The following is a 14210-nucleotide window of genomic DNA, read 5'->3' as shown; positions in this document are numbered from 1 at the left end:
CCTTGGGTCTGTCTTTTGGACGCTAGCTCGCTCGCTGAGTTGGCGGCGAGTGGCAGCCCCGGCAGCCTGGGCAGGGGTAGGCCATGAAGCTGACCCGGAAAATGGTGCTGTCTCGGGCCAAGGCCTCGGAGCTGGAGAGCGTGAGGAAGCTAAACTGCTGGTGAGGGGGCGGGCCAGCGCGACAGCACAGCGCATGCGTCCCGGGAGCAGCGCCTACGGATGCTTGAATTGCGCGTGCGCGCTGCCATGGGTGGGGTGGAGCTTTGAACTGCGAGTGTGGGCCGCTGTGAAGATAGGGTCTCGGGGTCAGGATGTGCCCACCCCCTCCCTCCCCTCTGCGCCTCGGTTTCCCCTGATCCTGGCCCCCCGGGACCCCGTTTCTTCTGTTTCCACCCCAATCGTCTGGCTCTTTTTATGCCCCTCCCCAATTGGGGATGGGGGTGGTGCTTTGGGGTTGGGGAGAGACTCCCTTCTGTACAGCCCCTTCAGGCTCCGCCCCTGTGGGAGTCATTCACACCCTGCCTGACCCTTAGCTCCCCTGTTTGGACACGGGTTCGAATCCCACCCGGTGACCCAATCTGCCTCAATTTCTTCATCTGTAATTTGAAGGTAGTTCTGCCTGCACCCGCCCCCGCCCCCTCCCCAGCCTCTGTGAATGGTCGTTTATTATTGACCCACTCCTCGGTCTCCAGCCCACCCCACCCCCAGCGGACCCAAAGGGTCTCTCTGGCCCGCAGGGCTCAGGCTGTGGCCATTGCAGACCCGACACACACACACTCTGGTTCCTGTCAGCCATGGCTGGGCCCTGCGTTCTGCTCAGACCCCCAGATCTTTTTCGTGGCTCTACGCTGTGGCCACCCTGCTTGTTGGCACAGGGGCCCCGGAAGTGGGGAGTGGAGGGGGGGAAGGTTCTCACCCCAACCCCAACCAGACTCAGCTCTTATCTTTCTTTCCTTCCCAGGGGCAGCCGCCTGACTGACGTGAGTCCTGGGGCCCTTCCCTCAGGAGGGTAACCTCTGGGGTAACCCTGCAAGCCCCACCCAGCTCAGCCTAGCCTTTAGCCCCCTCATTAGGGGTCCTGAGAATCCCACCCATCGCTTCTGGCATTACCCACCCAGGGAGCTCCTGGCAGCCGGCAGTGCCTCCTGGGGGCCCCCCAGGCATCTCCCTCCTGCTCCCCTGAGGTGGGGGGGCTGGGGTCATGCTCTGAGAACCCCCTTGTCTCTCACCGGGAGTTCTTCCTGCAGGGGGCCTCTCCAAGCACCCCAGCATCCCCCCAGGGTCCCTCCCCTTCCTCAGAACCCTCCCCAGAGGAGGGCTTCATGGAGTTGTCCTTGACTTGCAGATCTCCATCTGTCGGAGCCTGCCCAGCATCGAAGTGATCACCCTGAGGTAGGAGCCCCCTCCTCCCCAGAGGCTGCTGGGCCTGCCAAGGCCCACTGGGGGGCTCGTCTCCCCATGCTCACATGCACATACTTAGCACATACAAACATGCACCACACGTGTGTAGACACATGTGTACTCCACCCTGACCTTGCTGTGCCCCTGGGGGGGCCGAGGCCATCCCTCTTGTCTTGTTTATTGGGGGGACCCAGGCAGTGCCAAGAGCCAGGCCTGTGGGGGTGAGGGCTGTCAGGGAAGGATCTGGGTTGTCCAAATAGGATGGGTCAGAGGCATGACCCGAACCCAGGCCTTCTGGGTCTCATGGGGGGGGGAGCAGGAGGACCCTGACCCCATCTTTGTGCTGCCCCTCCCCCACCAGGCCCAGGGACACCCTCCCCAGAGGGTCCCACAGGGGAGCAGAGCAGACGTGTAGGGGCCCCCCCTGTGAAATGGGACTCTTTAGGGAATGACCCCTGCCTGGGTCTCTCCCAGCCCCCACTTTGGCTCTGGTGAGCCCCGAGGGAAGCTGGCCCATGGGGGGGGCGGGGAGAGGGGTCCACTGTGGCCCTGAGAGCCCCCCCCTCACCCCTCGGCCCAGCGTCAACAGCGTGTCCAGCCTGGAGCCGGTGAGCCACTGCCTGCAGCTGAGCGAGCTCTACCTGCGCCGCAACCACATCGGCAGCCTGGACGAGCTCTTCTACCTGAAGGAGCTGCCCCGCCTGCGCGTGCTGTGGCTGGCCGAGAACCCCTGCTGCGGCCCCGACCCGCGGCATTACCGCATGACCGTGCTCCGCAACCTGCCCGGCCTGCAGAAGCTGGACAACCAGAGTACGGCTGGGGGACGGGGGCGAGCCCGGCGGGGGAGCTCCCCAGAGCAGGCCCACACACACGCGTGCACCAGGGGGCTGCGCCGGGCCCTCCTTGCTCACTGGCGGGCCTCACAGAGCGCCGGAGCCTCCTCGGGCACCAGGGCGAGGGCACGCAGGAGGGGGTGGCGGGGAGGGCTCCGACGGCAGCGGTGGCCGCTCCTGAGGGACGCCGGCTTGGCTCTGCCCCCCAGCCGTTACCGAAGAAGAGCTGTCTCAGGCCCTGATCGAGGGCGAGGAGATCACGACTGCCCCGGTCAGCCAGGACGCCCAGAACGGCCATCCCGAGCTCTCCTGCGAGCTGAGCGCCGTCGACTCCTCCGCAGACCCCGAGAACGACCTGCTCGTAGACAGCATGGAGGAGACCAAGTGAGCCTCTCCCTCGGCCCAGGAGCTGGCGAGGATGTCCCGGAGGGCCTCTTCCTAGGTCTGGGTGGGACCGTCGCACGAGCTGTCAGCTCGAGCCCGGGGAGACTGGCAGAGGCCGGGCAGCTCTCAGCCAGGCTCGTGTGTGCCAGGCTTGGTGCCACTCCACAAAGGAGCCCACCCTACCCTGTGCCACCTCCCCTCAGTGCCCAGCTTTCCATGGGTGGGTCAGGAAGGGTGGGCTCAAAGGGCCTCCAGGGAGAGCCGGCCTTCTCTTTTCTCTCTGGGACCAGCAAAATCCGGGAGCAGCTGGGCATGAAGCCCCTTGCCAGGGACCGCTTCCCCGCCTTCTCCCCACGAGCGTCAGTCAGTAGCCGAAAGAAGAGGGTGAGTGGGCCTGGGAGCACCCCCCCGTGTACCCAGTGTGAGGACGGGCCCATGGGAGCCCCCGGGCTCCCCACTAATCCGGAGGCCGGACTTCTGGCAGCCCCCCCTGAAGTGAGTGAAAAAGCATCCGAGTTCCCAGGCCGACGGGCCCGTCAGCCTCCCTGTTCTCAGCGGGTCCCACCTGGACCTTGGTTTTCAGCACGTAGAAGGAAGCCCCTGGCCCGGAGGCCCGTGTTGGCAGTGCCAGCCTCCACTGGGCTGAGAAGGGGTGGCGGGCTATGAGGGAGAAGAAGGGGTGAGCCCCAGGGGCGGGTGAGGGATGGGGGATGGCTTTCCTCAGGCGGTGCCACTTTTCCCTGGGCGCTGCCAGAGCCGGTCCAGCCCCTCGTGGCCAGTGAGACTAGCCCCGGGGCAGGGTGGCCCAGAGCACGCCCACACACGCCAGGTCATCCGTCCAGGGGTGGCATGCCAGGGCCTGGCTCCCAGGCGGGCACAGGTGGGCCAGCCCAGAGTCGGCTGAGGGCGCGGGGGCTAGAGGGTCTCCTTCGGGAGAGGGTGGCAGGAGGCTCAGCATCACACGGGCCAGGCATAGCCAGTCGGCCGGCGGCCTCCGCTTCTTCATTCGTTCTCTTGAGATTTTATTTTGAGTAATTTTTACTTTTTTCCTCTTACATGTAAAAACTTTTAACGTTATTAATTGGGGGGGGGGGGGGTGTTGAGTTCTAAATTCTCTCCCTCTCCCCGTCCCGGAGATAATAAGCAGCCTGACTGTCAGCATTTATTAATCGCCGGCTGTAGATCTGACTACGGGGTGGACGACGGGCCCCACAAGGGCCACCCCCCCCCCAGGCTCCAGGCCCAAGTTTCCTGGACAGAGGTTTCCCCCAACACCCCCAACTCTGCAGGGGCCCCTCCAGGCGGGGTTTGTCCTCCTCCATTGATGAGGCTCCTGTTAAAGGCAGTAGGTTTAGGACAGTGGCTCAAGGCAGCTGGACGTGTGGACCCACAGGCATCTCTGATTGGGCCCGTTTGGGCCAGGGGCAGCTGCTGTCTGCTCTCGGCTGTAGTCACGGCCTTCGTGTCTCTGAGAATTGAGCCGGGGCAGTCGCTCACAGTGGGGGGGTGGGGGGGAAGGGAGGTGAAAGGGGGCAGGGAGGGAGGCCCTCCGGCCTGAACGTCTCCTTCCTTGGAGTTAGAGGCTCATGGGAGGGCCCCGAGAAGGGCCCAGGCCTTCTGCTCTGTGCCCCTGGGGCTGTGAGGACTCGCTCACAAGTGGGGGGGATGGTGCTTCGGGATCCCATTCCTGTCTCCACAGAACAATATCCTCAATGCCGTCATCCTGCTTCTAAAGGAGCTGGACATGGAGGGACTAGAAACTGTCCACCAGACTGTGGGCCACCGACTCCAGGCCCTTCGGAAACTGGAGCCACCGCAGGAGGAGCGCTAGGGCCCCGGCCGGCCGCCGCGTCCACCCGGAGCTCGTCCCGGGCTCATCCCCCCCACCCTAACCCCAACCCTAACCGTGCCGGGAGGGGCCAGGGCGACACCTTCCCCCTCAGACAGACCTTCCTGTGCTCAGAAGCCTTTGGCCCGTTCGGACTGCCGCGCGGCTCCTCACCGCTCGGGGGGCTGTCACCCGCGTGCTGACCGACCGACCCAGGACCCGAGGGGCTGAGACAGGAGGCTCTGAGGCCGTCGGGGCTGATGCCAACGCTCTTCCAAAGGCCTGTTTCCAGAGCCCGCTCTCGTACGGGACTATTCAGGACCCGCATCGACGTGGCGGCAGGCTTGGGGGAAAGCCGTCGCTTTAAATCTGAGCCTTCCCGCGGCTGACGAGGGATTCACCCAGCCACGGAGCCTCCGAGGTCATTTCCCCTCACCCAGCATTTCTCCACAATCCAGTCTTCAGGCAGACACTTCCCCAGAGGCAGGAATTGTTTCGAAAGTGTCCTTCCATTCAGCATGGCTGTGCCCGTCCAGGGGCTCTGAGACCCAAGCCCCCTGGGCTGGAGAGACCTGCAGGCAGGTCCCCTCCTTGGAGCCAGGTTTCCAGGGAACAGCCTGCTTCCCAGGTTCGGCTGAGCCCCCATTCCAGTGGCCTCCTTCCTCTTCAGTCATCTGCACCCAGGCATCCAACCGGGCCAACGTGGAGAGCAACAGCAAACCCAGAAACACCTCCAGAGGCCCCGAGAACCCCAGTCCTGGAGCCCCCAGTGCCCACACACCAGGAGGAAGGAAGAGGGGCCTGGATGGTCAGTGCTGCAGTTCTCAAAGGAACAGGGTCTGGCTTGGAGCAAAGTCTGTCCTCCAGGCAAAAGACCCCCAGGAGAGGCTGACCCAGGTTTGCCATCTGATCCATTGGGCCCTTGGATTGGATCGAATGGGGATTCCTTGGGACCGACCCTCCTACGGAGGACACTCTCCCCGAATTTGATGGGAATGGCCAAGGAAGAGCCAGGAGAGCCCCTGGTGGAATGTGGCTGTCTGTTGGAGTGGACGGCCCTGAGACGGTCTGGGGAAGGGTCACCTTGGTGGAGGCGGGGGCCAGTGGGACTTTTCTGGGAGGACTCACTGCCTGTCCTTTGCTTAGGCTTCCTCCCATAATCATCTGAATCTTAGTCAAATAAACCATTTTTCAAAACAGCAGCTAAGTGGTGGCTCTCAGACTTTTTTGGGGGCTACGAGTACTTCCCGAGGGCTTGCCCTGAGCTCCGGCTGGCCCCCCTACACACACCATCTCTCTTCCCATCTCTCCATCTTGCATCGACCCAACGGCATCCACGTGCAACAGATCAAGTCTGAGGCCAGGACGCATGTGCCCTTTGGGCTGGAGGAAGAGAACGGCGGGCATCCCCTTCTTGGCAAATGAGCAGGCGTAGGACCTCCTGGGTATCAGGCCAGTTGACCACAGCAGACCAATGGCCCGGAAGCCCACCATAGCAAGCCCAAGTTAGTGTTGGCCACCAGCCAGGACAACGTGCAGGCCCGGCCCCATTATGGTTGTGGAAACAGTCCCCCGTCGGAACAAGAGAGAGGCAGCCACTGTGCTATGGCCTGACGACCAAGTCCCGTGGTTAGCTGTGGCTTCTGCTCGTGTAAGGCCAGAGCATACATGGCAGGCGATGGGCCCAGAGGCACCGAGTCCCAGCCTGCTGCTCTGGCGATCTGCACAACAGTGGAGAATGGGCAAAGGTGTCACAGGCCTGGAGGTTCATTTGGACAGATCTCAAGGCTGGACTGGCCAAAGAGGGCCCTGTTGGCCCCATGATGGATGTGTGCAGGCTTCGCGTTTAATCTAGTCTCTCCTAATCACCTCATGGATGGAGCCAGGAAAAATACCAACCAAATTTGCAGGATTTCATGGATCCCAAACTGAGTCAGTGACCAGGTCCAGAAGGCAGCAGAGTGTCACCAGACCGTGCCCTCCCCATGATTTTATCAGCTGCCCGAATAAAGGCCTTTAGGGCCTGCTATACAGCCGGGGTTTTCAGTCCCCCTTTCCATTCTTAAAAATGGTTGAAGATGCCAAAGAGCTTTGGTTTATGTGGGTTCTGGCTATCGATATCACCATGCTAGAAATTAAAAGAAAGAAAATTGGGAAATGTTCATTCCTGTAAAAATGATGAAAACTCATTATGCTTGTCAGATAATCTTAGTGAAAAACCGTATTCCCCCCTCAAAGAAATGGCCGGAGGAGATATCGTTTCCCACATTTGCAAATCAAAGATCGTCTGATTCTTATTTCTGACTTCTCCATTCGATCCGCTGCCGTGTGGTGCCTCTGTCATCCGAAAAATGTGGGTTCGCCATGTTGGGCATCCCACGTGCTGACGTGTTGAGACATTCGTCATATGAAGGCAAAGAGAAAGGGGATCACATTTGTTCACATCTCCACAGAATCCAGAAGACCTTCAGTGATTGGGAACACGTCAAGCCCCCGGGCAGGACCAGTGGTGCAAAGCTCTCAATTCTAGGAAATTTAATAGGGTTAGTGAGGGTAAGATTATAATAATAATAATAGCTATTCCTCCTATATGACCAATAGATGAGTAGGCTAGGATTTTTCGTCAATGTGTTTGGTTGAGTCCTCCTCACCCCCCTAACATTGTTGATAGAATTAGATAGAATTAGATAGAAAGAGAATCACATTTGTTCATATCCCCACAGGATCCAGAAGATCTTCGGCGATTGGGAACACGTCAAGCCCCCGGGGGAGGGGCCAGTGGTGCAAAGATCTCATTCTCATTTTGGAAGATCTGACAATAAATACCAGGAGATGTTTTATCGACAGGAACAGCCCACTTGGCTCATTTGTAAGGAGAAGCCTGCCAGACACCCAAGCCTGAAGAGCCAGCGCTTGGCTATCATTCTTTCAAGGAAAAATGGCCTTTCGAGTGAACGTTCCATGAAGAAAGTGGCCTGGCCACTCCCCACCAAGGGTCTTTCCTTCGCTAGGCAGCAGAAGGGCTTTCCATCCCACAAACAGTGAAAAGACGGATGTGCGCTCGAGGGTCGGGGCTTAGGAGAACTCCTCACTTTGCCCAATCAAGGACGTTCTTAAGGGAAACGGCTTTTTGTCTTCCCGTGAGCGTGTTTGGTGCCCCTGCCTTGATTTGTGGGAAGGCTACCCCGGCAGTTCTAGTCACCATCAGGCTAAATGTCAGCTCAGTGGTTCCAAGATGACCCACGAGATTCAAGCAAGTTGTTCAGTCACCCGCCCCCTTGTGTTTATTGGGCACAGCTGGAGATGCGTCCATTGGTAAAGCCAGTGCCAGGTTGTCTTCATGTTTACGGCCTAGCTCTGTCCTCTCTTCAGCCCCCAGTTAGTCTACGTGTTCCCTTCACCCTCCACATTTTGAAAGGACATCAACAAAAAGAAACGCCTTTCTATAGAGCATTTCAGGGGTTACAGAATGAGGTGGGAAGTCAAAGTGCTGTTCATTCATTCTCTCTGCCTCTGCCTCTCTGTGTCCCTGCCTCAGTCTCTCTCTCTGGCTCTGGCTCTGGCTCTCTGTTTCTATGTGTCTTTTTCTTTCCATCTCTCTGTCTGTCTCTCCCTCCCTCCCCCTCTCCATTGCAGATAAGGAATCAGACTCTTAAGAGGTGGCTCCTTGCCCAGGGTCCTCTACACATGGTCAGCAATAATGAGTGTCGGAGGCAGCCTGGGTCGCCCCTGCCTCCAGCACTCTCTCTCTCTCTCTCTCTCTCTCTCTCTGTCATCCCGCATTGGGTCTGAAACAAGGACCAGGGCCAGGAGAAGCTTGGAGCCTCAGGACTGGCATGGCCAACACTTAATGAGAGCTGCCTATTGGCTACTTGGTCAAAGGGCCTGGAGCCTGCAGGGTATGGACTGTTTAGCCTCAGCGAGCATCCCTGGTGCCCCCCCTTTTGGATGCCTTTTCTGTGTGGCACCCCCAGCCCTTAGCACAGTGCCTGGCACCTAAAGGTCCTTAATGGTTGAGAATGAGAATGGCTTGAATCAAATCAAGGGGGAGAGGAGAGCTCTGTTCCAAGTGTCCCCCCGGGAGGAAGAAATAGAGGCCTTCTTGGCCCTCAGGGTCAAGATGGGGCTGGCCTGCGTGGGTCACCTCCTGGTTAGGGTTCCTCCAGGCCTGGCCTCTAGGGAGGGCCCCAGCGAGGATTCTTGCTGAGGGTCGGCCCGCTCTCTCTCCATGGCTGTCAGCGGCCAGCTTAGATCTGCCCTGAGTCACCTCTTCATTGTTTGGGGGATCCGCTCAATCTGCACCGAGATCGAGATGAGGGGCGGCCATTTCCCTACAGATGTCCATCTTGGGTGTCAGAGCAGAAGGCCAAGCCTTGGGGAGAAGCTTGAGGTCCTCCGGAGTGGGGATGGATGGAGGCTGGCCAGGAACAGCAGAGCAGTCGGCCTTTGGTCTGAGCTTGGGGTCTCCAGGTCAGCAGCCTCCATGAGTGTTGATGTCCAGGCCGCGTCTCCATGTCTGCTCTTGAGCTGGCTGGGCGGTGCTGAGCCTGCCCTCTGGTGGAGATGTTCGGCATTGCACATCGGATTGCTTATTGGGCTCCTGCTGTATGCAAGGCAGCAAGGGGCACCCCTAGAAGAATGGAGAGAGCAGGAGAAGCGGAACTCAGTCTTTCTGGAGAGGCCGATTTCGTAGGACAAGAGCCCTGAAGGGGACCCCTCCCTCCTGCCCCTCCTTGCTGGGCCTCTCACAAGCAGGATGTGTCCAAAGCGGGGCTGGAGCCCAGATCTTTCGGGTGGCCTCCCTCTCTCATAGCTTCTGCTGTGCTCCAGGAAGGGGGCTTCAAGGCCCTCCGGCCTGACTCATTTTACACCAGAGGAAACAGGCTTCTATCCGAAGTGAGCCTGGAGCTCGAGTCTCAGTCGCTCAGTGGCTCTTCCCAGGATTCTTAGAGGAGGGCCCTGCCCTGCCCTGCCTCGTGCCCTCCCCATCCCCAGAGCCCCAGCTCTTAGGTGTGAGCGCCAGCGTGTCTAGACGTTCTAGAGACGACACTGTATGTATCGTGGCCGTCACCAGATAACGAAGGGGATTCGGCTGGCCTGTCGTCGTCTTCTGCCACCTCCAGCGTAAGCGCCAAAGGGACACTGGAGGCCTCCCTCGGGTGGCTCCCCCTCTCTCCAGGCCTGCTTCCCATGTCCTGTCCCTCCCTGCCCCACTTGGCTGGCTCTGTGCTGTGGGTAGGCTGCCTGGCCTGGAGTCTGGAGGGGTCTCCCTCCCTCCCTTTGCACCCTTTTGGGGAGGCTTCATTTGCTCTGGTGCTGCCGCCCGTGGAGCCTCTGAGGGGTCGGGGCTCTCCCCCTCAAACTACCTGACGCCCCCCCCCCCCCCCCCGGCACCGGGTTTCCACGGAGCCCAGCATGGCTCCTCAAAGACAGGGCCACGTTCCTGTCCAGCACAGCCCAGTCCTGGGCAGAGGGCGACTGCGTCCCGGGCCTTTGGCCCAGGGGAAAGGCTCCCTCATCGGGGCCCGTGAGGGAAGGCCTCCTGGCGGCATGGGATCGTGGGAGAATGGAAGGAGCTGCTTTTGGCTTCCTTGATACAGGAGGCGTGATGGCGCCACTGAGGCAGGCAGGCTGGCTCTGTCTTAGCTGCTGCATGATGGCTCTCCCAGATGGCTCGGACCCGCAGGAGGGGAGTCACGATTCCGGAGCCCCGACAACAAGTTGGCAAGGTGAGGGGCCCCTGCCGAGGGGCTCTGGGCGCCCAGAGAGCAGGTTCTCTTCAGGTAGGCCCAGCCCAGGGGGTGTGAAGCTCAGCCTGGGTGAGTGCCGGCCGGGCCTGTCCCAGAGGCCATCGGGATGTTTGCTCTCCATGGCCGGGGCTCTACTGGAGACGTCCTCCCCCGGGCGGCTCCTGGTCCTTGAACCTTTGCCCAGCATTGCCCAGAGCCAGGCCCCTGGATTCGACTCGAGGAAAGATTTCCACAGCCGCGGCCGCCCGAGCCATGTACGAGGCAGATGGTGAGAGGAAGCAGGCCCTGGCATCCTCCCAGAAGAGTCCTTCCTAGCGGGGGTCCGTGGGGAGGGGAGAACAGAGAGGAGGGGAAGAAGGGGCCCAATGGGGCCATGGAATGGGGCCATGCGGGGAGGGAGTGGCTCCCCCAAACCTCTCCCTGCCTCAAGGAGGCTGTTTGGGCCACTGAGAGAAGCCAGTCAGCTCGGAGACATCTAATAGGGCAGGGCCAGCGGGAGGGAATGCCAGCCAGCCCTGAGCAAAGTCGGAGGTGTGCCGGGCCTGGAAAATCTGCATTGTGTCAGACCTTAGAGAGATACTGGAGAGAGCCTGGTCCCCTCATTTTACAGAGGGGGAAACGGAGGCCTAGAACGGGGAAGGGACTTGCCCAGAGTCCCACAGCCCTCGTGGAGCAGCCTCCTGGGCAGGCGCCTTCACACCAACCCTGCCACGCCCCAGGCTCTAGCCCTGACTCCTGCTCATTCCTCCTCTTGGGGCCTCAGTTGGCCATTTTGTAACTTCAGGAAAGGACGGGCCCGAGGTAGGGCAACCGCACGGGAATGGGGCCAGGCTCGAGGCGTCCCCCCTTTCGTCGACGCGGGAATCAGAGTCTCGGCTCAGCAAGAAATACTTTTATTTCGTTTGGAAAGAGCACAGCCAGCGGGTGTCCGAGGGCGCCTAACTGCTCTCCACGGCCCGCCGGAAGGAGCCCAGGACGGCTGAGCTGGCCCCCCACTCGGTGTGGCGCCGGTACTCGCCGGGCCGCAGGAAGTACTGGCGGCCCCGGTAGTTGGGCTGCTCGTAGAGGACCCAGTAGCCCTCCAGGACGTTACAGGACAGCACGTCCTGCTGGTGGAATTGCTCGTGGACGGACGAGCAGTCCTCGGTGAACTCCATCATCTGCCCGGCACAGTTCTCCCTCTCGTAGATCCTCATGCGGTAGGAGCCTTCGTGCTGCAGGGAAAGCAAGGGCGGGCCCTGAGCCGGGCCCGAGCCTTCCCAGGGCTCCCGGCCCTCCCCCTCCGCCCCAGGGCCGGCCCGGGCCACTCACCCTGGGCACCAGGCGGCAGGAGCGGACGGAGTCGCTGCTTCCCATCCACTGGCGGTAGTCCGCGTACTCGCCGCGCCGCAGGAAGTACTGGTAGCCTTTGTAGCTGGGCTGCTCGTACAGGACCCAGGAGCCACTGTCTACCCGCACGGAGTTGCAGCGGCTGAAGTAGGCCTGCAGGTCGGCGCAGTCACTGCTGCATTCATAGCAGCGGCCTTGGAAATGGCGGTCCTCGTAGAAGGTGATCTGGGGAGAGAGAGAGCCGGCCAGAGCCCAGGCGGGGGCTCTTTCCATCTCTTGTCCTGCCGACCCCTCTGCGGGCCCGTCCTCAGCCAAGAGGCTTCTGGGCCATCCTCGCCACCCTCCACCCACGCCCTGGGGCCGCAGCTGGAAGGAGCCTCTGAGCTCCCCCTGGCCAACTCCTTCGCTTTACAGAGAGGGAGACCGAGGCCTAGAGAGACCGAGCGACAGCAGGGACACTCCGGGCCTCACGTAGTGGCTGAAGGCCATGCCCTGCCTGCTTTCCTGATGGCCCCCCAAACCAGGGCCACCCAACCAGCTGCCAGCACTCAGCCGGAGGGCTGGGGCTCTGCCTGGCCTCTCCCAAATGGCCGCCCGACTACGGCGGCACCATTCTCGTAAGAAATCATTTCCCCTTGAGAAGAGGCTGGGCACCCTGCCTCGATGGCCCCCTGATGCCCATCCCAGCTGCCTGTGCCGCGTCAGCCACCCTCCAGACAGCCCCATCTGCCCAGGTCCCGCGGGTTACCTTGCCCATATTGCAGGAGAGCCGGGGCCAGGAGCAGGTAGCTCCAGAGGCCTGGGTGAGCCCTCTTTATAGCCATGGCACCCCAAGGACCCAGATCAGCTGCCTTTCAGTGGGGGATTTGTAACAGCTCTGAGTCAGCAGCCTGTGGCCCCCACCCGGGAGAGTCTTGCTGAGCCTGGCACTTCCTTTGTGTGGGGAGGGCTGGGACCTCCCACAGGACGCCACAGCTTTTCATTGCCAGATGACTGCGCTGAAATGGCCTGGCAGCGACTCGGAAAAAATCCAGCCGTGCTGCTAGGGCTGCCCCGACTCCACGCCCAACAGTATCCCCGGAGACCCGCCTCCTGAGCAAAGATGCCACTACTCGGCTCTGGCCCATTCATCACAGAGGGACAGAGGAAGGGAAAGCCCACCGGCCTGCCCTGGACCCTCTCCGAGCCCTCCTCACCTCCCCCAGGCCGCATCTCTGCCCATTGTCCACCTCCCACGCTCCCTGGCCGGAGCTTTGAGGGAGAAAGTCCCCATCTTCTCGGCAGCCTTTCCCACCCTCAAAAATCCCCTCCTTGACCCTTCCCTCCCCCCAATGACTCTCCCTGATCTCTCTTCTGCCCTATGCAGCTAAACTCCAAAAGGCTTTTTATTTTTTATTAAAACCTTCTGTCTTGGAGTCAATCCTGTGTATTGGCTCCAAGGCAGAAGAGTGGTAAGGGCTAGGCAATGGGGGTCAAGTGACTTGTCCAGGGTGACCCAGCTGGGAAGTGGCTGAGGCCAGATTGGAACCCAGGACCTCCCGTCTCTAGGCCTGACTCTCAATCCACTGAGCTATCCAGCTGCCCCCAACCAAAAGGCTTTTTAGTAATAACTATTTGAGATGTTCTCCTCTCATCTGTACGACTGGGGCCTCCACCTCCCCTCGTATCTCTTCCTAACTCCTTACAATCTGGAGGATGACGTCATTGTTCCACCAATTCCACCTTTCCAAAGTGACCAGTGGTCTCTTAGTGGCCAAATCCAATGGTCTTTTCTCAGTTCTCATTCTCCTTGACCTCGGAACAAGGCTGCAGCCTTGGACACTGCTGGTGTCACTCTCCTCCTTGGCACCCTCTTCCCTCTAGGTTTTTGGGACGCCCCTCTCCTGGTTCTCCTCCTGCCTATTTCGCCACTTCTCAGTCTCCCTTGCTGGATCCTCCTCTAGGTCATACCTCCTATCAGAGGGGTCCCTCAGGTTCTGTCCTGGGCCTTCTCCCTCTGTACTACTTTAACTGGTGTCTTACCAGCTCCCATGGATTTAGTGACTATGTAATCTTCTCCCACCTACCTTCCCTGCCCCAATCTCTCCTACAATTTGCATCCTCAGCTGCCTATTAGCCATCTTGGACTAGATGTCTGGGAAACATCTGCAACTCAGCATGTCCAGAAGAGCTCATTAACTTTTCCCACTTAAACCTCTCCACCCCTTCCCTGTCATTGTAAAGGGGACTCGATCTCCTCTGCCCCTCAGGATCAGGACCTTAAGCAACATCCTAGACTCCCGTCTCACTCCACCCTTGTAATATCTTGTCCATTACATTACATTGTTGGTCATCTCTCCTCCATTTCACCTTTGTAATATCTTTCTTCTGTTTCATGTTTGTAATCAATCATTTCACCTTTGTAATATCTTTTGTCTGTTTCATGTTTGTAATCATTTCACCTTTGCAATATCTCTAGTTGATTTCACCTCTCTTCTAAGTCTGTCCTGACCCTGGTGCAGGCCCTCATCACTTCCCACCTAAACTATTAGAATAGTAGGTGGGGGAAGGGGAGGATGCATCTGCCTGCTTTGTCTCTCCTCATCCCAATCCACCTTCTGTTTGGCCATCAAAGTGAAGCCCTTTGGCTCCCTATAGCCTCCAGGATCAGAAACAAAACCCTCAGTTTGGCACTCAAAGCCCTTC

The 14210-nt window shown here is 59.8% G+C and overlaps 2 protein-coding genes across 4 annotated transcripts; one reads left to right on the top strand and one right to left on the bottom strand.

Moving 5' to 3' along the window:
• Positions 1-7269, top strand: CFAP410 (cilia and flagella associated protein 410). 3 transcript variants are annotated; one of them, XM_044676601.1, is made up of 7 exons: positions 1-160; positions 962-980; positions 1346-1392; positions 1982-2211; positions 2444-2618; positions 2909-3002; positions 7170-7269. In XM_044676601.1, exons 1-7 carry the CDS (start codon positions 84-86, stop codon positions 7260-7262), a joined length of 735 nt encoding a protein of 244 aa, XP_044532536.1. In that variant the 5' UTR covers positions 1-83; the 3' UTR covers positions 7263-7269. The 3 variants fall into 3 exon arrangements, with proteins under 3 accessions (XP_044532536.1, XP_044532535.1, XP_044532534.1); XM_044676600.1 differs by lacking the exon at positions 7170-7269 and adding an exon at positions 4318-5648; XM_044676599.1 differs by lacking the exon at positions 7170-7269 and adding an exon at positions 4318-5648 and having other exon boundaries at positions 2909-3113.
• Positions 7270-11134: 3865 nt separating this feature from the next.
• On the bottom strand, positions 11135-12282 carry LOC123244811 (gamma-crystallin B). The gene is made up of 3 exons (XM_044673431.1): positions 12274-12282; positions 11508-11750; positions 11135-11410 (listed from the first exon to the last, which is right to left on the bottom strand). Exons 1-3 carry the CDS (start codon positions 12280-12282, stop codon positions 11135-11137), a joined length of 528 nt encoding a protein of 175 aa, XP_044529366.1.
• Positions 12283-14210: the final 1928 nt, after the last annotated feature.

The sequence above is a fragment of the Gracilinanus agilis genome, chromosome 4 (assembly GCF_016433145.1).
Source record: "Gracilinanus agilis isolate LMUSP501 chromosome 4, AgileGrace, whole genome shotgun sequence".
NCBI classification, from domain to species: domain Eukaryota; kingdom Metazoa; phylum Chordata; class Mammalia; order Didelphimorphia; family Didelphidae; genus Gracilinanus; species Gracilinanus agilis.
The sequence above is the reverse complement of the archived record's forward strand: the minus strand, read 5'-3'. Positions and strand labels throughout refer to the sequence as shown.

Bases quoted from the DNA above. Each gene is read 5' to 3' on its own strand.
- CFAP410 (XM_044676599.1), top strand. From the start codon at position 84: ATGAAGCTGACCCGGAAAATGGTGCTGTCTCGGGCCAAGGCCTCGGAG. The intron at 2,212-2,443 runs GTACGGCTGGGG...TCTGCCCCCCAG, and splicing joins GCAGAAGCTGGACAACCAGA to CCGTTACCGAAGAAGAGCTG. The intron at 2,619-2,908 runs GTGAGCCTCTCC...CTCTGGGACCAG, and splicing joins GACAGCATGGAGGAGACCAA to CAAAATCCGGGAGCAGCTGG.
- LOC123244811 (XM_044673431.1), bottom strand. The intron at 11,411-11,507 runs GTGAGTGGCCCG...CTTTCCCTGCAG, and splicing joins CCTGCCGCCTGGTGCCCAGG to CACGAAGGCTCCTACCGCAT.